At 40.3% G+C, this 26,384-nt stretch overlaps 1 protein-coding gene across 8 annotated transcripts in view; it reads right to left on the minus strand.

Moving 5' to 3' along the window:
- GBF1 (golgi brefeldin A resistant guanine nucleotide exchange factor 1) overlaps window positions 1-26,384 on the minus strand; it is a 104,862-nt gene that overhangs the window by 14,940 nt on the left and 63,538 nt on the right. For 3 of the 8 annotated variants that reach the window (XM_051800060.1, XM_051800058.1, XM_051800061.1), the window contains 20 exons: window positions 24,569-24,687; window positions 23,838-23,946; window positions 23,417-23,477; window positions 21,695-21,749; window positions 20,223-20,297; window positions 18,855-18,890; window positions 15,073-15,208; window positions 12,370-12,599; window positions 11,715-11,883; window positions 11,319-11,530; window positions 10,541-10,639; window positions 9,930-10,124; window positions 9,403-9,586; window positions 8,774-8,914; window positions 8,135-8,223; window positions 4,892-5,094; window positions 4,353-4,476; window positions 3,929-4,054; window positions 3,246-3,328; window positions 770-1,006 (listed from right to left, as the gene is read on the minus strand). In XM_051800060.1, coding sequence (XP_051656020.1) covers window positions 770-1,006; window positions 3,246-3,328; window positions 3,929-4,054; window positions 4,353-4,476; window positions 4,892-5,094; window positions 8,135-8,223; window positions 8,774-8,914; window positions 9,403-9,586; window positions 9,930-10,124; window positions 10,541-10,639; window positions 11,319-11,530; window positions 11,715-11,883; window positions 12,370-12,599; window positions 15,073-15,208; window positions 18,855-18,890; window positions 20,223-20,297; window positions 21,695-21,749; window positions 23,417-23,477; window positions 23,838-23,946; window positions 24,569-24,687 — 2,683 coding nt within the window. Of the gene's footprint in view, window positions 1-769; window positions 1,007-3,245; window positions 3,329-3,928; window positions 4,055-4,352; window positions 4,477-4,891; window positions 5,095-8,134; window positions 8,224-8,773; window positions 8,915-9,402; window positions 9,587-9,929; window positions 10,125-10,540; window positions 10,640-11,318; window positions 11,531-11,714; window positions 11,884-12,369; window positions 12,600-15,072; window positions 15,209-18,854; window positions 18,891-20,198; window positions 20,298-21,694; window positions 21,750-23,416; window positions 23,478-23,837; window positions 23,947-24,568; window positions 24,688-26,384 lie in introns of all 8 variants that reach the window. The other 5 variants (XM_051800064.1, XM_051800059.1, XM_051800063.1 and 2 more) reach the window with 3 other exon arrangements.

Here is a 26,384-nt window from a genome sequence, read left to right on the forward strand (position 1 = left end):
GATGTATAGAAGTCTACTGTTATCCTTCAAATAATCTCAATGCTTACCCATAGATCCTCATATTTGCCTGTGCTGATGCATGGATCACTTTAAAAAAGTGAGTCTAAAGAGATAGACCACTTCCACCTGAGCATTATACCCAATCTCCTGTCCTGACCTAAGAGAGAGTTGCTGGGATTGGTAGTAGTGTTCAAGGTCTAGTTCCAAGAGATCATGGCTACAGTAGTGCATTAACAGTACTTAAGGTATTATTTGGTCTGGATCTAAGCATGACCAAAGATTGTTCCAATAGAGTTACTCATAGATGGCAAGTTTTTTGAATACTGGTCAGCTGGGAAAGAAAAAAATCCCCCATATCATTCAACCACAGCCAAGACCTCACATACATGACAGGTTTTGTTCATATACAGAGGTTTTGCCAACATCACTGTGCAAGTTAATAGTGACTTCCCCCCTCCCCCAATTCTGAACAGCTCAACTATGTCAGTAGGTCTTTTAAATGCAACCACGTTGCAGTTTAAAAATATGTATCCCAGGCACTTTGATTTATTACAACACCACAGTCAAGCCAAACAGTGAGTGGCAACCAAGAGAGGAATGAATCAATACAAATGACAGAACAAAACTAAAGGACCATAGGTCACAATAAAATGCTTTTCAATTGCTAGGAAAAGTAACAGTTGACATTCCCTGTGACGGCTCCAGCACATAAACAGGAGACAATGGCCACACTTGTACTCTTCTGGGTCTTCATGAATGCAAGAGTTACCTGAAACCAGAAATAGCCTTCTGGATTATTGTTTCTTCTAAACTCTTGTCAAAAACATAAGAAAGTGCTGCAATGGTTGGCCCCCATGTCATGGTGAAGAGATCGTGGTCATAGCTTCCAGGAGGCACATGGAGAAATATTCCCTCATCCGTGGCACCACGATGTAGCAGGACATTCCAGATATAGTTTTCCTTCACCAGGCCCGTCTGTTCTTCTGGCATCACTATCTCATCATTTCTACAATGTAGGAAGGCAGAAAGGTTGAATTTTTCATTCTGAGCCAAACCTAACATTTACGCCTTTTTATTACTTGGTCCCAGAGATAAGTGATACCTATTCTGGAACAATTTTGCTAGCTCCTGAAACATTCTCTTGAAGCTTCCCTACTTCTCCTGTCCCTCTTTGATATCTTGAATATAAAGTCTGGTGGCTCTCAGAAGCACCCAGCAGTAACAGTGTACGGACAGTATTGATGAAGCATCTACCAAACACTACAAGTGCAAAATGCAACACAAACTGCAGTTAAATGATGAGAAATTTTGAACAGCACACTGGCATAGCTTCAACCCCATCCCAGCTCTCACTGTGTTAGAATGCTCTCCCTATCTCATTATTCTCAGACAAAAGAAAAATTGTTATATCACTGCAGTCACAGTCAAGAGTATCTTGTAAAAGACTAATGAAAATATTCATATTATGCCAAAATCAAATATTAGAAAGCCAAGTAGTATAAAATTAAAGATAAAACAAGAAATCAAATGTATGATGGGTGATTTATAACCAGGGTACCACAGCTCCTTAATCTAACTTGGATAAAGCTACACAGTAATAAAATAATTATGATTAATGCCAAGTACTGCTTGCAATCACAGGTTAAAATATATCAAGCCTAAATACATACTCCCTAGACTCAGGTAACATTGCACAAGAGAAAATCCTCTGCAAATGACCAATTAATTGAACAAGAGTCTCAAAGCCACTAAGAATAGTAGATTGCAGTCAATTTGGAAAGTAAAAGCCTTTCTGCAGCAATCAAAAAATAATGTCCTTTACTGCCAAAGAAGCAATTTTCATGTGCTAATGACAACTATAAAAAAATGCTCTTGATAAGTAATAAGCTCTTCTCAGTTTCAAGTGCTGGCATATTTTGACAAGAGCTATTAAAACTGAGATTATATAGGAAAGTAAGTTTGCAGTCAACAGCTTATTTTTTCTAAGAACTCATATTTGATTAATATTAACAGAAGCAAGTGAATGGGTTTACTTGGAAAGTCTCAGGACGTGAAATTGTGCTCAAAACTGAAATGCTGAGATCCTGAACAGATCATATACTACTTCACACAGATTTCAGTCTGATTTCCACCCCCCAATAGCACAAAGAAAACAAACAGTTCCTCAATCTCAACTATGACACCGTGGCAGTCTGTCTGAGATGGAGCAATACTGAAATTAAATACCAATTGTTTTAGTCACAGAACATACTGAAACAGCTCATGTATCTGGTGAAGGGGGGATAAAGGGGAATAGACTGGGACAGAGGCACCAGGCAACAGAACAATATGAGGATACTCTCAGGTAACTATTCAAAACATTAAGGACATCCTCAGGGAAGAGAAGCCAATCAAAACTAGAGTTTTATTTGAAAGCTAGAGCTACCTCTTGAAGAACTTCTAGATATTCAGTATAGGCAGCAATCCCACCTTCCTGGAAAAGGCTCAAAAGGGAGGGTCAGCCTAATCACACTGCCCTGATTCCAGCACAAGCTACTGCAGACAGAAATCAACAGAGTCAGTCACATCCTGTCTCCTCAGAGATGTAATCTGCTCAGCTTCAAACTGGCTGGGCTTCGATTTACTGATAGGCTAGATTTTTAATCTATTATTGAAGCTTAGTGCCCAAAGCCAGTCTGTGCACAAAAGGGTCTCAACCACCAGGAATTCTCCTCAAATATTGGTCAGTGTGTCAAGAGCTTTAGGGGTGGCAGAAGAGACTGATGCAGATAGCAGCCTCATGTGAAGAGCTCAAAAGCAGAATATATTAAACTGAGACCTGGACACATTATGTCAGGGCACCAGTGCAGTCCTGGGGATGAGATACTATCTCTCGAAGCACATAAAAAGTTCTAAAAGAGTCTAAAGGCCTGGTCTGGAGAACAGAGCCTTCTTAGATACAGCATTCCATATGTGCTGGTCTTGCTCAGCTGTTCTTTTCCGTTTTCATAGAAGTAACATATTTTCTAACTTTATCTTAAGCTCTGTGGATTAAAATACCATGGAAAAAATCCAAAGATACAAATCCAAGTGTAATTGCTGTGACAGGCTTGTTACTACAGCCCCACATGGAGCTGGAATTTGGTCTGAGGCAAACAGGCACATGACTGGTGAGTTGCTTTCCATACTCTCCAGATATCTCACAGACCCAACAACTCTAGTTTGTATGCTCTCTGCATACAAGGAAATGACAGATTTATTCTTACTTGATCGCATGATACATGTCTTCCAGTATGTCCTGTTCAAAGTCTTTGCCTCCATTCACACCTTTCAGGTTCTTCCGAAACTCCTGAAAAAAGTTACACCAATGTCAATTCCTAGTATCTCCAATTTAAAACTCTTTGGCTAGGATCAGTACTCCACTTGTTTTTCATGGGGCCAGAACGAGATTTTCCTACATTCTTCAACATGCAGCCTCAAAATTCAAAGACTAAATGCTATTCTTAGAGGGAGTAGTGTCCAGCAACTCCTGTCTATGCTCACAAGGAAAGAATAGAGACACAACATAACACATGCTTAGCTAATGCTGGACATCAGAATGACAGGTCTGCATCAGAATGACAGGATTGACACTCACAAGACTTGAACTCTCTAGAAGCCCACAGCAGTACAACAATCTTACTATGTCTTAGTATACAGTTTGCTCACACAAACAAAAACCTATTGATAAACACAGTAAGTTGTCCACTAAGCTCATATTTCTTCAGGTTGCCCCTTGTCCACAACTCCCCACTCAAACTATACTCAGCTTTGGTGCTGCACTCCAGCTTACTGTGTACCTGAGTGAAGAATGCCAAGCAAAAAAAAGAGAATACCATTAAGATAAAAAGACTCACTACACTGTTACCAAAACCAGAGAAGACAGATGCCTAACAGTGGTAGCACCCACCTCCAGAGTCATTGGGACGTTCTGCTTGCGGACATTGTGGTTGTGCTGGTCAGTGTTCAGCATAATAACTGCATAGGCCAGGGCAAAGCAGGCATCACTATTAGCAAATGGGGACCCGTTTGATTTCTGAAAGGCAAATATATGCACAAATTAGTCCTACAGGAGCAGTGATACCAGTGACCAAGACAGCCATTTTCCTAACAGTACTGAATCATCTCTGGGACAAACAAAAATCCCAGACTCTGGTTCCAGCTTCCAAAAAGCACCCCAGAAATCTATTTGCCACTGCCACCTCCTACAAAATAGCTGCTGCTTGCAGGGCACAGTAAGCTTATATAGGCAGTTTGATCTGACATGTCCATCATGGCAAGCAGATGGTCATGAAAGAATACAGCTATGAGCTTTCTGCCCACCAAGTACACACCCTCCAATGTTCTGTGAAGGCTTCTAACAGTCTCTGGATTACAGGAGCCTCTCCTGGTAATCTAAAGGCCTCTAGATAAAGTCGTAAAGCTTCATCCAGTCTTAAACCTTGGAAGCTGAAAGTCCTGCAAAAAGAATAAAATACAATGAGAAGCTGAAACAGGATGGGAAAGGTAAGATAAACTTACTGATTACAGTCTTATTTGTTCAAACAGTAAACAGAAGAGAGTGAGGAGAGAAGAAAAGAAATATACCATGAATGGGCAAAAAAACAATAAAAGAGTCAACAATCCAACAATCCTAATCCTGATTATGTATGTAATTATCTGTCCAGTCTTCACAGAGACTGCCCTGATGAAAGGAGCTTGAATATCATACTATTATATGTATCTAAGGTGTTACCATATGCAAGAATTATGGCATGGCAGTACACAGAACCAGTAAATCCAATGCCTCCAGGAACTACTGTCCTATTGCTTTTTTTAAATTATTCTTAACTTTCACCCCTTCCTGACTAAAGAGATACAGAAAGATACTCACCCAACAAAGCTTTCCAGTAAGTCTATGTTCTTGCGGTCACTCACAAATTCCCCAATCATTTTTTTGTCAAGGCGAGGATTTTCCCGTAGCCACCTGGCCACTTCATTGTTGTCGATGGGGGTGGCAAGAAGGTTTTTCTCCTGCAGAAACTGTATCCCTTTCTTTGGCTTTTGGTTGAACTGCTCTGTGCCGGTTATCAGGAGCTGAAGGAGACATTCTGATAATTACAGCTTGAAGTGCATTTCTTACTTTAGATTGTTTTTAGCATTTGAACCAAAAACAAAATAGAAGAAAGATCAGTTTCAGCATGATCAAATTCACTGTACTGTGTAATCCAGGAAAAAGGCTAACCAAGAACAGAAAACCTGCATTCATCACAAGGATTCACTATCAAATAATTCTGGACAAAGCAAGCATGAGCTGCCATCTTTGAAAAGCTTTAACGTTTACCCAAGCAATAAGCTCTGCTCTTCCAAATGCCTCACCTGCTCTAGTATGAGCAGATGAAGGTCTCTGATGAACCCTGGACACATGGCAAGATCAACCCTACCCAGCTGCAAAGCAGCACTGCTCTATTGCCCTCTCCTGCCCACTTTGGCTCCAGGCTCTCATAACTCTACCTCGCCACCAGGAGACATACAGCAAGAATCCTTGGCACTTATTCAGCAGGTGCAATGACGAAGTGCTGCAAAAGCTTAAACTAAGAACCAGAAAACATTCTGCGAGTGAGACACCGTCCCAAGGACATCTGGTATTCCAGCCTGACAAAGTTACCTCTAGGGTGGGAAGAGCAGGTGGTTTTGACTTTGAAGGGAAGTCAACTACTCTGCCCTGCTAGGAAGCTAGGCTATACCACAGTCACAGTGTAATAAAACAACTGACTAAGAAAGGGTTAACTGAATGTTCTTGGTGGTGTTCAGAAAAACCAAAAGCACAAACAATGGTATGAACTTTACTAAGGAACCAGAATAAATGTCAGTTCCCTGTTAGCTCCTATCACGATCAAACCGCTAGCAATGACCTAGTGAACTAAATTCGTGACCATCATGATTACTAGCTCCCCTGGTTTTCTCAGTACCACAGAAGCCACTAGCCCTCTGCTTTCTGCTTCCCCTGCCTGTGTAAACATCCTCAGAATTGCAGTGAAATACAGATCCTGAAATAGCATGGAGTGTACAAGGACCCGGTGAGGACATAACAAAAGAATAACCATGTGCTGCCCTGGTCTAACAGGCCTTAAGGGACTGTATGACACTGGCAACATTTCTGTTTAGCTGTAAATCCTGTAATACAAGTCCTAGGGTATTCTGTGGACTGGCTAAGTCCATAGACTTCTTTAAAACCACTTGAAAGGAGACCAGACTGCTGGCAGTTTGCACTGCATTTATCATCATGTCACTCCTGTGCTTCTGAGCTCCTGGTCATTGCCTTTGGAAAAATCAAAGAAAACTTTCTGTTTGATGCATAATTTGTTTTCTGCTTTTATTTAGTTTTTTTCCTCCTTTCAGCTGTGGTAGTGTTTAGTACTTTAGAGGTTAAAGGAAGTAGAAGGTGCTGGTGCCATGTCAGCGTCAGCGTTACTAAAGCTCAGTGTTTGGTGTGCCCTGTTTCCATGCTCAGGATGAAACCATTAGCAGATTTAAGGTCAGAAAACAATTTTCCCTAGGCAAACTCAGAGATTTATGAACATCTTGCTTCCCTCTACTCTTGATTTCTTCTAACTTTTCCAGCACGGTAAAGCCAGAGTATTACCAAAGGTTTTCATTTAGGGCAGTGGAAGCACCATGCAAGCTCCCTTCTCAACAGTGGACTTCCACAGAGTCCATCAGCAAAGCTGCTATGAAAGCAAGATTTAACACAAAGCAAAGGATTACAAATGAAACCGTAGCTAAACCAACATTAATTTCTTAGAAATTAATTAATGCCAAAACTCCGTGGTTCATTTGAACACTGTGCTGACAATCATTTCCCCCCACGGTTGTGGCTCAGGAAGGCAGTTACCATTATCCCACTGCAGCACCGTGTTGTAGGTAAAGAAACAATTTCCCAAGTACTGCAGCAAACTTTCTAGACAGAAACCAACACTTTAAATTACACACAGATCCAGAGACTGCCAGAGTGGATCACAAAGCATACGTTGGGCAGTAGAAAGAGATCTGTTGCATTTTCTTCAGTATTTTTGTTTAAGTAAGTTTAAACAAATACAACCACCAATTCCTTATAATACTGTGAAATAAAACCACCGCTGGAGAGAGAAGCGAGAAGTCAGATACAAGTGAAAAACCTTTCTCTTTACCACCAATAAATCCTTCAAAGACATTAATTTCTTTTCCACTATATCATCTGGCTCCTTACCCCACAACTACTATGGCCAGTCATGTTTCATCCAGAATATGTGTCATTTTCATATTGAAATTTAGCAATCACTCACATCTGAGATAACCTTCCTCATGTATATGTTGTGCAAAGAGAACAAAGTCTGTACAAAGAACATATGTGAATGGAAAAAGACCCAACAAACCCAGAACAGAAACCCCCAAACAATCCCATGTAACCCATAGGAACTTTAGATGAAGCAGGACAGTACCTGATGTTTGACACAACACAGCAGATAAATACAAAGCCATTTAGTATGGAGCACCTTTGTCAACACTAGACCTAGACTGGACCCACTCAGGGAATGGTAAAGTTGTACAAAGTTTAGACTATAACTTGGATTAATGAGGTTCAAGGAAATGGACATCTGAAAACAATGAATGGCTTTGCCACAATCATGACAATCTTTTTGGTCCTTCTTATGACAAAGCAAACACAGGAACAAGCAAATTAGAATAGCAGACAAGTTAATTTCTACCACAGGCCTCTTGGTACACTCCCCATTTACAGCTTTGATAAAGACTAGTGAACCTGTCCTTTTTGATGAAAGTATCTGATTGTCATTGTATAACACAAACTAGATCCAGAAACTTTCCCACCCAGAAATCAGATGGACTTAGCTTACAAACTGTGCCACAAAATTTCCCCAACACCTCTTGCAACCTTTAGCACAACTAAACCATAACAGGTAATAATCACTGCTGTCTCTGCAGTGCAGTGGGATTTTCAGTGACTGACTCTGTAATTCTGATCAGCAGAGACCAGAACTCAAAACTTCTGAGATATGAACAGTCATGCAAAGCCCACAGGGGAGGGAAAATAAAGAGAACATTCAAAGATCCACTTGCAGTACATTTCAAATCATACCTTCTTTTTGTTCTTAATCTGCATAAGTTCCTGAGGGCTTGGAAGGATGCAAGAAAATCGAGTAGGCTTCCTGGGGATACTCTTCTCAGCTAGAAAGACAAAGTGTCATTACAGTCAAACCTACCCCCAGAGTAGCACTCAGGCATGAGATGTCCCACAATAGTTTTCAGTTATGGAGTTTTGCTGCAATGTGCTGTCCTGCAAATGGCAGTCACACTCCTATTTAATTACTAAATTCCTCCCACCCACATTTTTTCAACACAATTACATAGCAGCTTCTTGTCTCAGACAATTTCACACATCCCCAGGATTTAATTTTCTGGCTATTTTGACTACCTACACTACTGATTCCCTGGAAAGCCCCTAAATGCCTTCAAAACACTAAGCACTGGTATGAATTTCACACACTTCTGCCCCAGAGTGACCCACCAGATCTAACCCCTCCCATAAGAAATGCCAGTTAGTAGGCGTATACAGTCCACATAAAAGAAACAAACGTTCACCATATACTTTCTTCTGATTTTGAACACAACAGCTACAGTGGTCTACAGCATAGCAGAACTGGTCAGCAAATGTCAGGACCATTCTTAGCATATACACAGTCAGGGTACTGTGTCAGGGTACTGCAGAGACTATTACCTGCCTCACTTCCTCCTTCCAGTTCCGTGCAGCTCTCCTTCATCTGGTCAGCCATAAGGCATCCACTCGTGGGAGGACAGGCCCCAGCTGTCTCTGAGACTGCACTGGAAGATCTTCTCTCACTGAATACTCTCTCAATACCTGTAGAAGTTAAAAAAAAACAACAAATGAACAAGCAAACAAACAAAAATAACAAAAATCTCCAAACCCAAATGAAAAACCCACAGAGAAATAAACCCATAAGCCAAGAAAAAAAAGCTAGCAACAGAGAAATAAGGAACTGATCACTCGAAACTGAGTATGTGCTTATTCAAAGGAGTTCCTGCCAGTAACTTTGCAGTATCCTTAGAGTTTTGCCTACACGAATTCCAAGGCATAGTCTCATTCTGTTGTGATTGCCAGTCTTGACGTGGCCTTTATATAAAGCTCACATGAGCGGTGTATTTTAATATCTGTAAATTTTACAAATAGCAAGGTATATATATATACCTTGTGTAGTTATAAAGCATGCAACAGGAAGACTGAAAACATGTATTTAAGCAGTTTACTATGTCAGCAACCAAAATGAGATCTCCAAGTTTAGCACAGGACTAAGCTTAATATTAAAATATCAGAAAAAGGGGTCTTACTATTGCTTGTTTCTTTAGTACTGTTGATGGTTTCTGGGCTGGGTTTGACTTCCTTCTCTTGTTGATGAATGTTACTCAGCACTTTGGCCTGGCAATGTGCTTCAGTGCTATCTATCACTGTCAGCAATGCTTCCAGAGACAGCAGATGAACAGTATACAGCTGTCCAGAAACTGGGAAGGCATTCTGGGAAATAACATGTCAGTATTAGTCAACTTTTGTACCTCTCTCACCATAACAGGGAAAGAAAGTCTCCCCCCACAGCTTGGCAAAGCCCAAAGAATAGAACAGAACACCCTAAGCTTTTCACCCTAAGCTTTCTAGCACGTAGTTAATAGTTTATTTGCTCTGACATTATTAAAGCACCATGGCTATTCTTTTCTCTTCTGCCTCCAAATGTTAAATGGCCTTGTTCATCCCTACAGCCTACTCACCCTGGATCTTTTGACCACTCCCATTCTTAAGTCCTGCATCTGTGCTCACCCTTGCCCTGTGGCTGCCCCTCCCTTCCCCAGCCACGGTTCAGCACCTTGGAGAGCAGCTTGGTGAGCTCCTCGAAGAGGTTGGCGCAGTAGTAGTCACAGTCATAGTTAATATACAGCTCGGTCACGAAGCTGGGAATCCTCCACAGCTGAACGATGGCTTCCAAAGCCATCTCCTTCATTTCATAGGGCATCTTTGGGTTTTCCACAGTGATTATTTCCATCAGCTTCTTGATATACATCTGGCAAAAACACAGGGCAGCCCAGTTTAAGGAAAGAAAAAAGAAAGCAGGGCAGTGAATAGCTTTGAGGACTACCGAAAGAGATTTAAGCTTCATCTTCCCACATAACATTCCACCTTTAATGATGGCTCATTCCAAAGGAGGTTGTAAAAAGGTTTCAAATAGTTCTACCATTTGGTGCACCTGGATTTCCTGTTCTAAAAAAAACAGTATGAAGGCAGGCAGCATAGTACACCAGTTTCAAAGACATTGGATTATCCAACAAGAAATGGCCTATACAGCCTATCCATAATACACTGAACCATTTATACAAAGGTCAGCTGACACTTAGACAGTATCTTATTGCCTAGCTATATGCATTCAACTGAAGGCCAATAAACTATTACTGGGCACCCAATGATATTCAAAAAACTCACCTCCAGCTGGAATTTCAGATGCTCTCTCATGCTCTCAAAGAGAAGAAAGCACACCCTGAGGGAAGCTGCATACAGATTGAGCCTTTCAACACTCAGTAGCTGAACAAGAAACAAAAAACTCTTTAAAAATTACAAAGGCAAGTCATCACGTGCTGTAAGTAGCAGTACTGTGGCACTGCAGGTATCACCTGCAATCGACCAGAGATCCACACATTGCCTCCCATAGCAATAGTATTTCAAAAAACAATCCCTTGTTCAATCTCCTGGTCTCACTTTTTGCTAGTGAGGATGAACATGCTTAATTCTCTTCTGCATGTGGTAATACTTCTCCTACTACAACTTTGTTCTTTTGCCAAGTCCACAGAGCCTGTTAGTGGTAAAGGAACATGGGAGAGAACCTGCCTCCGAGATGGCCCCTGTGCAGTTAACAACCCGGTACTACAAAAGTTCGACCTACAATTAAACTGGTAACTTGCATCCATAATTACCTCAAAACCAATTATATCAAAACACTGTGTTATCCCACAGTAACAGTTCATTCAAATTGCCTTCATCCTTCCAGGCCCTGGTCTGCAGAAAATAGTACATGACAATCTCTCTGGCTTTGCAGCAGCACTATTCAGTGCAATTCAGAACTCTCGTTGCAGTGCAGCAGAGAGCTTGTCTGAAGACTGAGACCCGCCAAACCTCATAATGCTAAATTCCAACAAACTATTTGATGCAAATTAATATCTGACTCCCCAGTGCCATATGCCAAGTTTGCATGAGCCAGACTCACTTGAAATAGATGCCGGCACAACTCCTCCTTCACAAGTCCCAAGAGGGACTGGCAGTTTGCAATGGGTGCTGACTCCAGGGCAACAGTTAGCAGCTGCAGCCCCATGTGGATCATCACCTCAGAGTTGTGGCGGTCGTGAGGGTTGGTGAGGGAGATAAGAAAGCGGAACAGTTCTCTAATACATGGTAACCCATATGGGACCAGAGCTGCTCCTAAAGGAAAAGCAGAGATTAGCAGTCTTAACTTTGGGTTTGCTTTTTGCAGGTGCCTAGCAAGTGTTAAAAACTGAATTGTTACAGACCTGCTAAGGAATAGGAGCTTATCCCCCTCTTAGCATAAAGTGAAACAGAATAGTGGAAAGGAGACAGGACTTTAGCAGCACTGTCCACCTCTTACCTTCTTTCTGGGAAGACTGAGTAAAACGTACTCCCCGGGGATTTACATAGTCCATGTCATGAACTGAGGCAGAGTCAGAATGTTCTGCTACAGATGTGCACTCCTCTAGGACCTCAGGGATAGACTCAACAGAAGCTGATTGGATTTTCTCCTCCCTCAGACTTTCGTTCTTCATTGAGAACAGTCATTTGAGAAAGAAACAAAACGAGAGTTAACAAGCACTAGACAAGTTAAAAAAAAAAAAAGGTTAAATGTTTACAGTTAATTTGGAACTATTACAACAACATAGGTCACTAACGGAAGAGGATCAGACAAACAAAATTTAAGAGAAAAGAAAGCCTCTAGATAATCTGCAACCCTCTCTACCCTTTCACTTACATCTAGCTCTTATATGTTTTACATAACTCTAGGTTATGAGATTAAGGATTTGACTTTAAAAATACTCCTATAACCTATCAGTTCTTACTGCCCCTGAGGTTAGAATTTGGCTTTTTTGTTTTAATTTCAGCACAGTACTTCTGTTTATGCCTTCCTAGCATTTTTACCATTCAAAGTATCCGCAGCTCTAATCCATCTTCTCAACAGTATTACTGTTGTGGGGGGAAGTGATTATGCTGGGAGTTGAAACTTTTCTTGAGAAGTTATAACCACATACCTGGAGTTCGGGCTGATTTTGATTTTCAGTGACTTTGGCCTCATTTGAAGGCATTCCTGCATTAAGTCCCAAAGAAGCGACTTGATCCAAGTCTGTCAGGTCTTCCTTGGAAGTTGTCTGTGAGGACAACTCCAAACCACTGTCTGTAATGGGGCTGACTGCAGATGAAACGTTTTCTGAGCTTCCAGAGGAGCTGGGAGAAGGAGCATCTATGAAAGCTACTCCACTTCCTGATGAGAAACAGAAGCAAAAAGATCACTATTACTCTTTCCGTCAACCACAAATTCATATATTAAATACAGCAACAAAGAATTACTTTCATACTACTTCCCACTACAAAAGGTCTCAGTTATGCATTAATGTATATGACACAGATAAACTAAGATCTCTTTTGCTCGGTATTAATGAATTAAACAGATGAACAGGTGAGATACAAGCAGTTCTCCAAATTAAAACACAATAGTTGGACTTTAACACTCAGCAAATAAGGAAAGTCACAGTTAGCTAAAGGGTGCAGAGGATTTACATAACTAAGAAGGAATCCGAAACTACTCCAGTACTTTCCTTCAAAGTGAGAGTTTTAACTTAAATCTACGGCACAAGCTATTTCTTTAATTCTCCCTAAACAAAGGAAATTGCAATAGCATTCAAATGGGTCTGAAATGGAGCAGTGAAAAATTTTTACTATTTCTAAATATGAGACAGTGCTCCAAGAATCTAAGTTTTCCTTTTGAAGAAACTCACATATTTGAAGCTCTCACTGTTCTGAGGAGAATTTAAAAAAATATTTAAACCACAAATATTTAAAAAAGAGAAGATATAGTGCAGAGCACAGTAATAAAGGTACAAACCAGAGTTATGAATTTAAGCATGAAATGTGTACAGTTTTGCACAGTGGTGTTTTATCACTGATTTGATTTTTGGAAATGTCTTGAATAAGTAGCAGATTGTTACTTGATTTTTAAGAAATGTATGACCAGTTTTGCAATCTTTTCTTCTTCACGTGCTAAGCCAGGATTCTGGCACCTAACACTACAAGGTTAGAGTTAATGACACGTTTTGTAAAACAACTCAACTTACCCTCTGAAATGTTACAGGAGTTAAAATGCTCTTTGACAGATTTTAATACCTATTTGAAAATTTAAATACAATGATGATTTATGTAGAGATAAGTTCTCATCTGCATGGATGTTCTGAGTTATAGGCAATTTGATCATATTTATTATTTCCTTAGTTTTCACTAATCATGCAGTAGTGTAAAACATACTTTGGATCTTTCACACTACATAGTTTCCTGTGATGGAGTAAGTGTCAGAACTAGGTCTTTTACATAGCTATTGTTTCTATTTTCCTGTCTGCTTTCTTTCACTGGTAATGTTTATGTCTGACCATCAAACTGTAGAGTGCATAAGAGACAGAGTACTTTGCAGCCAGAGGGACTCATTTATCCAGAGGAGAGTTTACAAAGTTATAACTATTTAGTCTATTCCTACACAACAATAAGATATGGAAGCCCCCAACATTACATCCTTAAGCTCACAGCACTAGTCACATATGGTAACACTTCTGCATGCTGAATCAAAGCACGTGAATAAGGATTCAGGCATATACCCATTAGTTTTCTACACACAATCCCCTTTCAGGTACTTTTGCTGTTCCCTCTGTTTTTTCCCTATATAACTCTTCAAGCCTCCTTACCATATCAAGGCCTCTATTCTTCCCATAACAGTCATAAGCACAACCCCTATTTCCCTGTCCCTTAATGAGTGTAGCCTTTATTCAAATTACAGGGACTGTGTGTGTGCACTTTCACTCTTCACATCTGTAGTGAGAGGTATGTTCATTCTCTCATCTTTGACACCTAAGATTCTGCACATCCCTTAGTTCTACCTATATATCTTCTGCAGTCACACTTTGCTCTTCCCTCTTTACCACCACACTCACACCCTTTGGTAAACACCTCGGGAACACGGGAAGGAACATGCCACTTAAGTTAGCAATCTCCTACTAAAGGAAACCTCCTCAGCTCCATTTCCCTTACAGAATCACAGAATCGATTAGGCTGGAAAAGAACTCAGAGATCATCAAGTCTGACTGAACAAAACCATGTCAACTAGACCATGGCACTAAGTGCCACATCCAGTTTTTCCATAAACACCTCCAGGGACGGTGACTCCACCACCTGCCTGGGCAGTCCATTCCAATGTTTAATCACCCTTTCTGTGAAGAAATTGTTCCTCATATCCAGCCTAAACTTGCCCTGGAGTGGTTTAACACTATGTTCTCCTGTCCTGTTGCTAGTTGTCCTAAGGTCTCCTGTTGCCAGCATTCCTGTTCTCAATCTCTTCCACATATCCAGTGCATCCTCCAACTCCTCTCCCCCACACGGCTGTCCATAACCTCAGTCACCTCTGCAGGTGCCCATTCCCTTTTGTACAAACTACCCTCATGAGGTTTGCTGAAGGCAGATAAATGCTGTCAAGTTATCCACAGGACCATGCCTTCCTCCAGCAATACGCATTTCCTGAAAACGCTTTCTCCTGGACCTGAAAAGCTATGATATGCTTTATTGCTACGGTCACTGAGAACTAATAGAAAAAAACTAATGCAAAACAACATGTTAAGAGAAATTAAATAAAAACAGGTTCAAAAAAAGCTCTAGGACTGATGCTGTCTTGTCTCTTGAAACAGATTTCAACTTACCTGTGCTATTACTAGCATTGCCTGCTGACTGTTCTGTCGCAGGAGAGACCTTAGTTACATGTCGAGGAGGCCTTGGTGATCTCTTCTGCTTTTTCCATTTTGATGACTCACTCATTCCTCCAGCTCTCATTTTCAACTGAAAACCAATAATCATTAAGAATATCAGTATTGCAAAACCACATAACATAATGGATTACCCAAGCCAACCCACAAAGGCTATCTCAAAATCCTCAAAGTCAGGCAATAGCACTTAAGTATATCACACAAATTAATCAGCACCTCAAAATCATGCAAACCAGCCCCTGACTCCCCACATATTAGCCAACAGTCCATGCCTGAATCAAGAGATAATTTACTGCAGTTACTCTGCTATAATATATATTTAACAGTTCAATTATGACAGCACTTCCATTTCCCTATCAATATCTCCCAGTTTTGAATTAGGATAAAGAATTCTCTTGGAACTACAGGTACATCACAAATCTCTTTACTTTTGCCAAAGCTTCCAGACTTCCAAAGGGCATCAATTAACGTATCTAAGTTAGGTCTGACACTCAACTAAAATTTCACCATTTATATATCAAGTTGAGAATGAAGCCCAAGCGCCCAGTCCCACGCTGCAGTCTGCAGCTCTGTCACTGATCTCTTGCCTCATTCACTCTTCATCTTTGTAGCAATGCCACATTCACTTTCCTCCGGGTATCCTTCACTGCTAACAAGTATTTCTCTAACACTTCACTGGCTGCTGGTGCATGTCCCATTGCAAATACCACCCTAGTGATTTAGAAACAAACCTTATTCTGCTTTCACCTGCCTCCTGTCATTATTCTTCTTCAGATCTAAATCTAATCTAACTCTTGGCATCCTTCTTGACCAGGATCCTACTTCTAGTTCACATACAGATCTTTGATTGGACAAACAATGACACAGCAGGAGCAGTGCAGACTGTGTGGCACTTGCTGCAGAGTGCTGTTATTTCAGGCTTGCAGATGCTCCAGAAGTTCCTAAAACACTATGGTATTTATTTACATGGCTAAAGGTAACGGCAAGCCTGAAAACAGGTTCCTTATAAAGTAAGTTCCTCCAAGTGCAGGATAGCACCTACTCCTGTGTTTGGTAGTTGCAGTCAGCTTTTCTGATGCTGTCAGACTTCTTCAGTTTGGGTGCAAGTTTAAGCACTGATTAGGTACCTTGTACGTTTCCATACCAGTCCCTATTTGGTATTCTACTTTGTAAATTTATCACAGTTAAGTTTTATTTTAGGCTATAATATTCCTTATTTCTTATATTCCTAGAATCAGATTTCAATTATAGAGAAGACAGTTATATTCCTTAGTATCTTCCTTTTCCTGCAACTTGCCTCCTTTCAGCTACTACTTCTCTTAAATGCCAATAAACCTTCTAGGATCCACTACTGGTTTTCCTTCACTTTCCATTTTCCAGGTAGAATTCTAACTTGCTTTATGGGGCCTTGGCCTGTAATTCTTCTCATTTAAACAAAGCTTGTGAAAATGTTATGTCCCAGTGCAGTAAACCCTTTGTGTAACTTTTCTTTGCACCAAACTGTATTTGTTTGATGACTAATCCCCACATTTTAGCTATGCTACAGTTTCCTTGAGCGTGTTAATTAACAGGTTCAGAATTACTTTGCTGCTTGTTATTTCTTCCAAATTTTGCAGCAACAATCTTCTTCTAAATCACTTCTTCTGACAAACACTCATGTGACAAGCACATAGCTAAAAATAAAATTTGGTAGATTTCAAAATGTTTTACAATGCTTGTGGATCACAATCCTGTCATATAAAAATTGTCAGCTCTCTTATCTTTCCTATTTACTACTTCATAGGGCTATATAAAATATGCATTATCTTTGATTCTTGCCGATTTCTAAAATCTCTCTGAGCCTTAGATATTAAGTTTTATTCACTAAAGCCTTAACTTGCAAATTAGATCAGATAGTTTTATCTATCAACTATTCTAGAAATAGTCATATTATTTTTTTCTCCCTTTTCAGGAACTTATAAAATAAGATTTGAAGATTTATGGTTCATTGTACCAAACTACTTCAAGTAGTAAGAGAACCCGGAAATATTACGTGTTAAACCCATTAAAGTCTGTTTCACAGAATTTCAAAACAAAAGATTTTGCTTCTAGCCACTAAATCCTGTTGCCATTATTTGCCAGGTTAAAAGTTACTTGCAGCAGGATGCAAAACCGAATCAGCAAAATGGAGGCAAGATACTGATAAGGGCACCACTCCTTTTTACCCTCAAGTCATGTTCTTGAGAAACATGTAACTTTTGGACCATTTTATCAGAAGATTCAAGCTGACAATTTAATTAATATTTCTAATCTCCTCTTTCACACAGCACCAAATACCATCTCAGTTCAACACTAGTCCTTTTTGAAAAGTACTTTTTCTCAGACACAAAATCCACTCTTAGTGATTGTCCTGTGCTTTGTTTTAACCCTCAAGATTCCTCCTCTTGAGGTTCGTAAGATAAAGGCCCACCTGTCATCATCTTGATGAACCTGTGCCATCTTTTAGAGACTGAGTCATAACAACTTCACGTAGATGGGAAAGCTTTTTTTCCAGCACACAATATGACTCACTTGATTTTTTAAAGAATTTAATCAAAGTATAAAGCATTTAGACCAGAATCGAAATTTATTTGAGCTTTTTAGGTGTTTTTTTTTCTTGTTGTAGTGGTTTTTGGGGTGTTGATTAGGGGGTTTTTGGGGGGAGGAGGAAGGTGAGATTACCCAATAGATCTTCTCCCTCTCACACCATCCAGTACTCCACAATCTACACAAACAGGTATCTTTTTATTAGAATTACCTAGGACTACCTCCTATATAATTTTGCCCTCCCTCCTTTTTTTTTTTTTCCAGTTTTGCTTCTTCTTTCGCTCCATTGTAGCAAACCATTGCATAGATGTAAAAAATTTGAAAAAGTAAACAGAAATGCTTAATCGAAATGTTTCACTGTCAAGAGGCTATATCCTATTCTAACAAATAAACACTGAGTTTGGGAATTCTAAAACAATGCATGTATCAAAGGACAGCAAAGTAACATCTTTCTTCCTGGATTTTGTTTTGAATTAAAAGGTAACAATCCCGTGACTCCTTGCTTTTAACATTTGTACAAAAACTGTAAAAAACACTTCTATGGTTTGCCTTTGACTAAAGGAACTATTTTTAAAGTAGTTTTTACCTTAACTTTCAAGGCATTTCCTGATTTCGCTAGAAAGCTTGGTTGTATTGTTAACAGGCTGAGATCTTAAACCCAAAGTTGCCTTCTCGACTAAATGCAGCAGCTAAATAGCATTTAATAGATCATTAACATATCCTGAATCTTAAACATAATCTAAAACTCTCCTTCCCCCTCCAATGCTCGGTGATATTATAGTTGCATTAGTTTTCTAATTATCAATGTCCTTGAAATTAGATTAAGTTTGTACTTTTGACAGTAAAAACTACCTGAAGTTAGTATTTAAAAAATATTCTTTAAAAATCAGAGTATAGAGGGAGTTCAGAGCTACTGTTCTTTCATCTGGGAATGCAATACAAATTCAATTACATTTATATGAGTTACCTTTGGATAAAGAAATGTACACAAAATTTCAGAAGAAAAAAAGTAGAAGATTCCAAATGCTTCCTTTGATAGATGAGGTTTTAACAATAAAACCCTGGCTAAGGTCTAGGAAGGTGAAGAAAAATGTAATACTAGAAGATTCTTTTTAAAGGGACTGTGAATCTCATTTTTCTACAAGTCACCTTACCTGTACTCGTTTGTTTTTCCATAAGATACTGTAAGCCTCAAGAGAAAAGGGCAGGGGCCAATGATTAGTAATTAAAGTGATTATACTAAAACATGAGCTCATTCTAGATGCAGCATGGAACTGGTCAGCACACCAAGTAGCTTTCAAGACACAAAAGCATGCAGAGAGAACGCAGTCCACGATCCAAGTCCTGGAGACACCGATGCAGTCCAGTCATCTCACTTACATACATACCTGTACTGCAACAACTAATGAAGGTTATTTGGTGAAATGCATTTATGCATCTTAGGCAACTGTGAACACAGTCCACCCCCAAAATCTCTGAAAACTCAGATTTAGGTTCCTCGTGACCCACTGCAGAACCCAATGTTCTATTGCAAAGGGAAACATTTCGTAGCATTTTCTTCTGTGTAACTACATAAATCTGGAAGTCTTCAGCCACTGTCTTTTCAAACTGTGCTGTTTGGATAACTATTTTGTCCTAGACACAGGACAAAGAACGGCACTTCTAAATATTCTGTTCAACTCTGTTTGGACCAAATCATATTAATGGCAGACAAGAACTAAAGCTACCTTAACCTTATGAACCAACATGGAAAACTGAGAAGGGTCCCATCTAAGTTAGTTTTTCAGGGTTTCTATAACTGGTCCAAACCCAATAATCTGCAGGCTACAGTAATTCTTTAGGAGTATTTTTGGGGGGAATTAGCAGGGATTAACACATTTTGTAAATCCGTTCAGCCTCACTCATACCCCATTAACAAATACTGTGCTGGGAAACAAAGTTAATTTCAGCAGCCCAAAATGTTTAAAATGTACAGCAGCTTCTTCCAAAAAAGCTTTAGAGAGCATTGAACTCTGTGGCTCTGTACCAAGTAACAAAGCTCAGAGATTCACCTTGAATAAAAATTTTTAAGGCATGCTTGGTCAACAGACTCCTCAGGTATATTTGCTACATCTATAACCAAGATGAACAGCTAGGATACGCAACACTTGAGACTTCAGTGACCAATCTACACTTTTTTATGTTTCTTTTCTTTGGTTTTTCACTGTCAAATCTCACCCATGCCCTCCCACTCCTTCAGAGGATGCGCGAGGGTATCGTAGGTGGCACTCACCAAGACACTGAATGCTTCAGTAAAACAAGGGTCTCTCCCTCCCAAGCCTGCCCCAGCTGCAGCCACAACACTGCAAAGCAACCATGGCATGCACTGTCCCCAAAAGCCATGCTGTGTCAAATGAGTGGAGGAAGATTTGCTGCACACAACGTAACTATCTCTCAAGTGGTGTTTACAAGAGAAGGAAGAGGGGAATAAGGTAAGAAGGGAGAAGGGAGAGAGAGACCTTCAGGTTCTTAAAGAGCAATACCCTCTCTAATTGGTTCAGAGCTTTGGCCTGTTCCCCACTACTTAGCTCCAGTTTGTTGAGGAGACATGGAGAAATCTGTGAAAGATAGGCAAATGCATGGTTTAAACAAAGCAAAATAAACCCAAAGAGAAGAATAACCTGGCAGAGTGCAAGGCTGCAGGGCAGACTCCTGGCATGCACAGCGAAGAGACAGTACAAGGAACTGCACAGAACACAACAGAGCATCACTTAACCGAGCTGGGAGCAGCCATCACTCGGTAAGGGGAGCGCAGCCTTCCTAAATTCAGTCACCTTCACTTTTCACCTGTGCACAGACCATGACAAAGTCTAATACCTGCAGTACATTAGCCTGATCTCTTTTAGCTTTCCTTAGGCCAGCCTATCATCATCACAAATCCTGTGACTGTTCTCCCACAGCAAGGGAAAACAAGCAGTCATTAGGTACATACAAGAATTAAAGCTCCAGGTTAGTTTCAGATTCCTACAGCGAAGCATTCAATCTCTCAAAACACTGCTATACTGGCTCTAAAATGTACATTTACCTATGTTGCCCCTTTTCTCAACTCATTAAAATAAAAACAGAGTGGAAGTTATAAAAAGTATATTCAGCATTAAGTTCAGACAGTTATTTCTTCTCTAGTGCTCTTCTTCTCATCCTGTTGCTTTCAATAGTAGAATCCTTTACATTTATTGACATTCTTCATATGGAGGATAAAGAATACAGAAGTAGATATGGAGGTTCCTCAAGAGGACCTCCCTCCATTTAAGAAATTATTACATTAATAATCATATAAGGTCATGGTATTCATGGTATTTGAAATACTGAATCCAGCTGTTAAAACCCTCACTGTATTGAGTAAGACTGTGGCATTATAACCTCAGAAAATTGTGCATTTAGGGAAAGGAAGATAAAAAAAGAGTCTACTTCGATTTGGCTGCTAATGGATGGCATTGACCACGTGAACTAAGGTTTTCACTACACAATGTAGTGAAACCCACCAAAGCTTTTTCTGCAATAGCCCAATTTCATAATGCTTTCGTGCTGTTTAGCCAGCCTCCAAAAGTTCCTTTCTACACACAAGGAACTGGACAAATATATCCTGAGAGCTCAGTATTAGACCTGCAGTGAATGAAGAGAAAGAAGCTGGAGAGAGAGCAGAAGACAGCAAATAACTAGACAATGTCACCATCAGGTCCCATAATTTGCTGGGGTTTTCTAGCCCAGAGCAGCTGATGGCTGTTCCCAGAATCCAGATTGTCTCACTTAGGCAGCAATATCATTAACAAGATTTGCTACTGGGCTTAATCCCACAGAATTAATGAAGCTATGTCCATTTATGCGGTTAAACATGCTCTTTCAGTGAACTAGGGACTTGCAGGAACAAAGAAATACAAGTGTGAAAACAAACAGTATAGAGAGGAGCGCAAGCCCAAGACATGAGCAGAACAGTCAACACAGTGCTGAGTCTTACCTTCTTCATGTTCGTTCCCATGTAGCTTTTAGGCTCTTCCTTAAACTGAGGCAACCTGAAATGTAAAGAACAAGCCAAAATACATAAGCTTACTTGGGTTAACAAGAAGGGGACAGAAACAGGCTGGTCTTTCCAGCAGATACTGCAGATACTAGAAAAACAAAATCAGGTTTTCTCCACAAAAAGAGATGCTCCTAGTTTGTTTTCCTGACAAAATCTGCTGAGGGTAAAAAAAACCCACACAAGTATGAGAGGTGCTTTGCATGCTATTACTACTAATGGCAGTTTTTCTGTATTGATTTTCATGTCATGTAAGTACAGTTTATTTTCCTTTAGGGTGTTTTCAGCAGTGGACTAATTACATTTGTTCAAAACAAGTTTCTCTGATGCTGTTGAAAACAACTGCTGAGCCAGTGTCATCCACAGCAGGACTCTTGCAGTGTACATGTTATTACTAGTCATGGAAATTGTTTTCTTTGAGTTTGTAGAAACCCCAGTAGTTGTCTTCTGTTCTGCATCATATAAACACAGTTGTGGCGCACAGTGGGTATAAATTTAAGCTGAAAGCTTTGAGATAAGCAGTTCCCATCTCAGAATGACGCAGACTGCCCTCAAATGTGCTACCAAGTGACAACTCATACAGCTCTACAACTCCACACACTCTGCTCTCCCTTGTGTTCCTTTACTACAGTTCTATCTTTACTTGCTAAGGGGGAAAAAAGCCTTAGAGCACGGCTTTGGTTGTTTCTTTTTCTGGAAAACAAGATGACCAAACCACCCCTGCAGTTGCCGCCTCTGCCTTGCTTCTCTATCCCTGTCCACAGGCACAGATGGTGGTGGTGTCTCTAAGACTTATCAAGAAGGATAGAGGAGAGGATACACAGTAAGTAATGAATAAGCATCAAGTAAAATTCACATATGTATTTTGAGAAAAAGTAATGTGGTCTCTCCTCTTTAAAGAGATTGATTCTGACTCTGTCCCACATTCATCCAGTGCACTGCATGCTGCAGGGTGCCCAGAGGAGAAAAAAACCTGAGCTCCCACTGGAATTGAGTGTGACAATGGAAAAAAACCGTGATACGACTCTTTTCAGAAGCTGTCAGTTTTACTACAATCCTTTTCTCCTAGAAGTATTTCTGTATCTGCACATTTCCTTTTTACAATACCCAGAGAAAGTCTATGATTATTTCACTATTTAGAGAAACAGTTTTGAAGCTAAATAACTTAACTGAGTTCAAAAGAAGTAATCTTAATGACCTGAAGGGGGCTGAAAAGGGCAGAACATTTGTCCAGGACACATGACTTCAAGAGTTTAAAATTCTCTTTGACATATGAGGTCAAAGCTCTCATCTTGAAATCAACATGTGGCTATTCAATACTATTTCTATTCTGAAGAGAGCTATATTTTTTAGAGTATTTTTTTTTCAGTGAAGTTTGCATTCTCTGTCCTCAAACTGGTTCTCTATCCTAAAGCTCTTCATTACTTGGCTGTCCATCTCTCCTCAAAGGACACCTCAAACCAGGCAACCTTCTCTACCTCTGTCTCCCTGCAGTCTGACAGGGTCACCCAAGAGAAAAGTGCCAAATCCTTCATCCCCTTCCACCTCTAAATAATGACCATTTTGGATGATTTTTCTGAGGGCCCTTAAGTGGAAGTGTGGAATCCTTCTGTCCTTAGAGGGCCATCTTGGCAATGCTGAGGCAAACACAAGCAGGTTTACCTTGTGAAGAGCAGCTGCACCATGTCGACCAGAGTGTGCTCTGCAGATTTTCTCAATAACTCTGCGAAGACAAAAACAAATAACACAGGTGTCATTACTCAGTGTGATATTATCAAGAGGCTTCTTCAAGCAGACTCCCCTCCGAGTCTTGTTTACAGAGATTACGGCAAATTTATTAAAACCAGCTCCAACACCGCATTGCTGCAAATGGTCATGGCATCACACGGTGGCGCCACACAGCTGGGGAAAAGAGCAGCCCAAAGTTGCACGGGGAGCGCCTTACAAATTTTCCATGAAGTTGTAGAAAGACACAATAATACAAGGCTCAGCAGCTTTCCATGGATGCATCTTCTACAACAGAACTAGTTAATGCTGAGGAAACCTGATCATTTCTTAGGTGCAGAAGCGTGAGCAAACCTACCGCTGAGTCTCATTTCGAAGCATATGCGGAAACAGGACTGCATGATCTCACACACGGATTCATTGGTGAGGTGGGCTCCCACTGGAGTGAGCAACAAGGTCCTCAACACCTGCAAAGAACAGCACCCGTATGTACCACAGTGCAATGACACTTGCATGCACTTCCAAGAGAAGGTTGGTTTCCTCAAGAAAGACTGCCGTGAGCAGAAAACCTAAGGGTTCTCCAGGACTCATTTCAAACTGAATGCTGTGCACAAGAAGCCCATTAGGAGACAAGAATGATCTCCTGATCCACTTCTAAAAGAGGCCTGATATGCTGCATGCTACCCAATATTTAAATTGAGGAACTAGGTATCTGCTCAAAAGTACACAGACAAAAGAGGTATACAGTTCATAGGTTTGTCTCTACAAAGATCTTTTCTCAAAAATAAGTTTCAGAGCTCCATATGCTTAATTTACTCCCCACTAACACAGACCATGCACAAGGTAGGATTATCAACACTACCACATTATCAAGCCTCTAATTTTAAAATAATTTAATTTAAGCTTTTAATTATTTTCATTTGGAAAAGCTTTTACCACAGGTATATGAGCCATCTGTTTAAAAATAAAGTCTGTCACTAAGCTCCTACAGAGTCAAAACACTGCTCCCTCCTCTTCATCTCCATGTAACAGGATATGTTCCACAACAGGCAGCAACCATTATGGTAATTACCATTTCTCCCCACTTACCTGTAGGATTTTCATCAAGACAACCTCATCGCTCGCATGATCTGTGCCCACAAATCGGGCATGAGTGACAGCATCTGCCATGTTCTCCATACCCTCTGCTGTGCCCTCATGGCTGGGATCTGAATAACAGAATAAAAATATGTGTCAGGGAACAGCCACCTACAGCCTACCACCTCTGTGGGGAGACATCTACACGGAGATACTGTGTGGCCTTCTGCTTCCTTAATTTGTGTGACTTGCAGTAAGTTGACCCTACAAGAGCAAAACTCATGTCCCAGTAGCAGAAAGGTTTTATAACTGGGAGCTTTCAGAAACACTTTATTAAGTTTTTCTATATTTGTAAAAAAATGTAACCTAACAAAGAAAATAATTACAATTCAGTTGTTACTGGTTCTGTATGTTATTAGATATTAACTTCTAAGAGTGTGTCCTGTTCCCTCACCTATACCACAATCAGCTGTTAAATGCATTCAGTCCCTCCTCGGGGATAAAGAAAAAAAAAGCGCTTAAACATAGGGAACCTAAAATTTACTCTCATGAGGAGAAAATGCCAAACAGGTTCCACTAGACTGAGAAGGGAAAATTGTTTCTTGTTCTACATCCTTCCTAAGGAATAAAAGCTGGGAAGGAATGGACCAGTAGCTTTCCCCAGAGAAAACAGCAGACAGACAGAATCACAGTTGAGGTATCGGAGTTGCAGGCCTCCCACTTCAATCACTCATCAAGGCTCCTTCTCTCTGTTTCAGTCTTTTGTAGCTACAAACAATGGTGCAGTTGAGAGAATATTTAGGATGAGATTGTTGTTAGTAACTGTATCTTGTGCTACATTACAGTGGCTTCAGAAAAGCTGCCTCTGGCTTTGATTTCATTCGCACTTAAAAATATGGCACTGGGCAAGAATCTTGATACCCTCTTACCTAAACAGTCATTAGTCAAGAAAGGAGACAACCTAAACACGGTTAATACCTCATTAATTGGCAATGGGGCCTCTTGAACTCCAGCAAGAATAAAGCTGACAAAGGAATCAAGCAAGACCTTGTATGCTTTGCAGAGAAGCTTTGCAGACTCCCTCTTTGACTCCACTAACATTCACACCTAGGAAGGGCTAAGCCCTAGTTATTAAAGAAAGCTGCCTTTATTGTGGTCAAAACAGAGCAGCCTCCACCATGCTGTGGGGATTCTGAGGGGCTGCAGGATAAGGAACTTCTAACAGTGCATAAAACTAAATTGTCATCAGTGTACTTCAGAATCCCATAAATCTGCATAGGAACAGTGCTTCACCATCTATTACACATTCCTATTAAGAGCAGAGCTTATCTACTTTTGACATAGTTCACACACACATCTTGCATAGTTGATAGTGAATTCCTCTCCTGGTTTGCTAGGCAAACCTCACTGATCTATCAAGGAGTCTGTTCTAAGACCAGCTGGTCTTTTTTTACCTGGTTCAGCAGCACCACCCAACAGGATACCAAACTGATATAGGGAGGCATTCGGTAAGAGGCCTGGCTGTCAAAGGCAGTTCTCTGTGTACCTTCAATAATGGCTTATAATCCTGTTAGAAGCTACCACTTTTCTACCAGAGGCAGTAAAATCGGTCAGATGTTGGTGTCTCATGCACTCTTATTCATAAAAGGAAATAATAGCTTAAACCACCGATGGTGATGTAGGACCATTCTGAATCGTCTTAATTAAATTAGGCAGAGACCAGCGGTGTTACAATGCCAGCACCTACGTTAGCATTACTGTTAACCAACCTCAACAACTACAGTGGAAAGCAGCCAAGTGGGAATCAAGAGGAAAAAGCCACTTGCTG

Source organism: Manacus candei, unplaced genomic scaffold, assembly GCF_025592945.1.
Source record: "Manacus candei isolate 608988 ecotype Guabito, Panama unplaced genomic scaffold, ASM2559294v1 h1tg000050l, whole genome shotgun sequence".
Classification (NCBI taxonomy): domain Eukaryota; kingdom Metazoa; phylum Chordata; class Aves; order Passeriformes; family Pipridae; genus Manacus; species Manacus candei.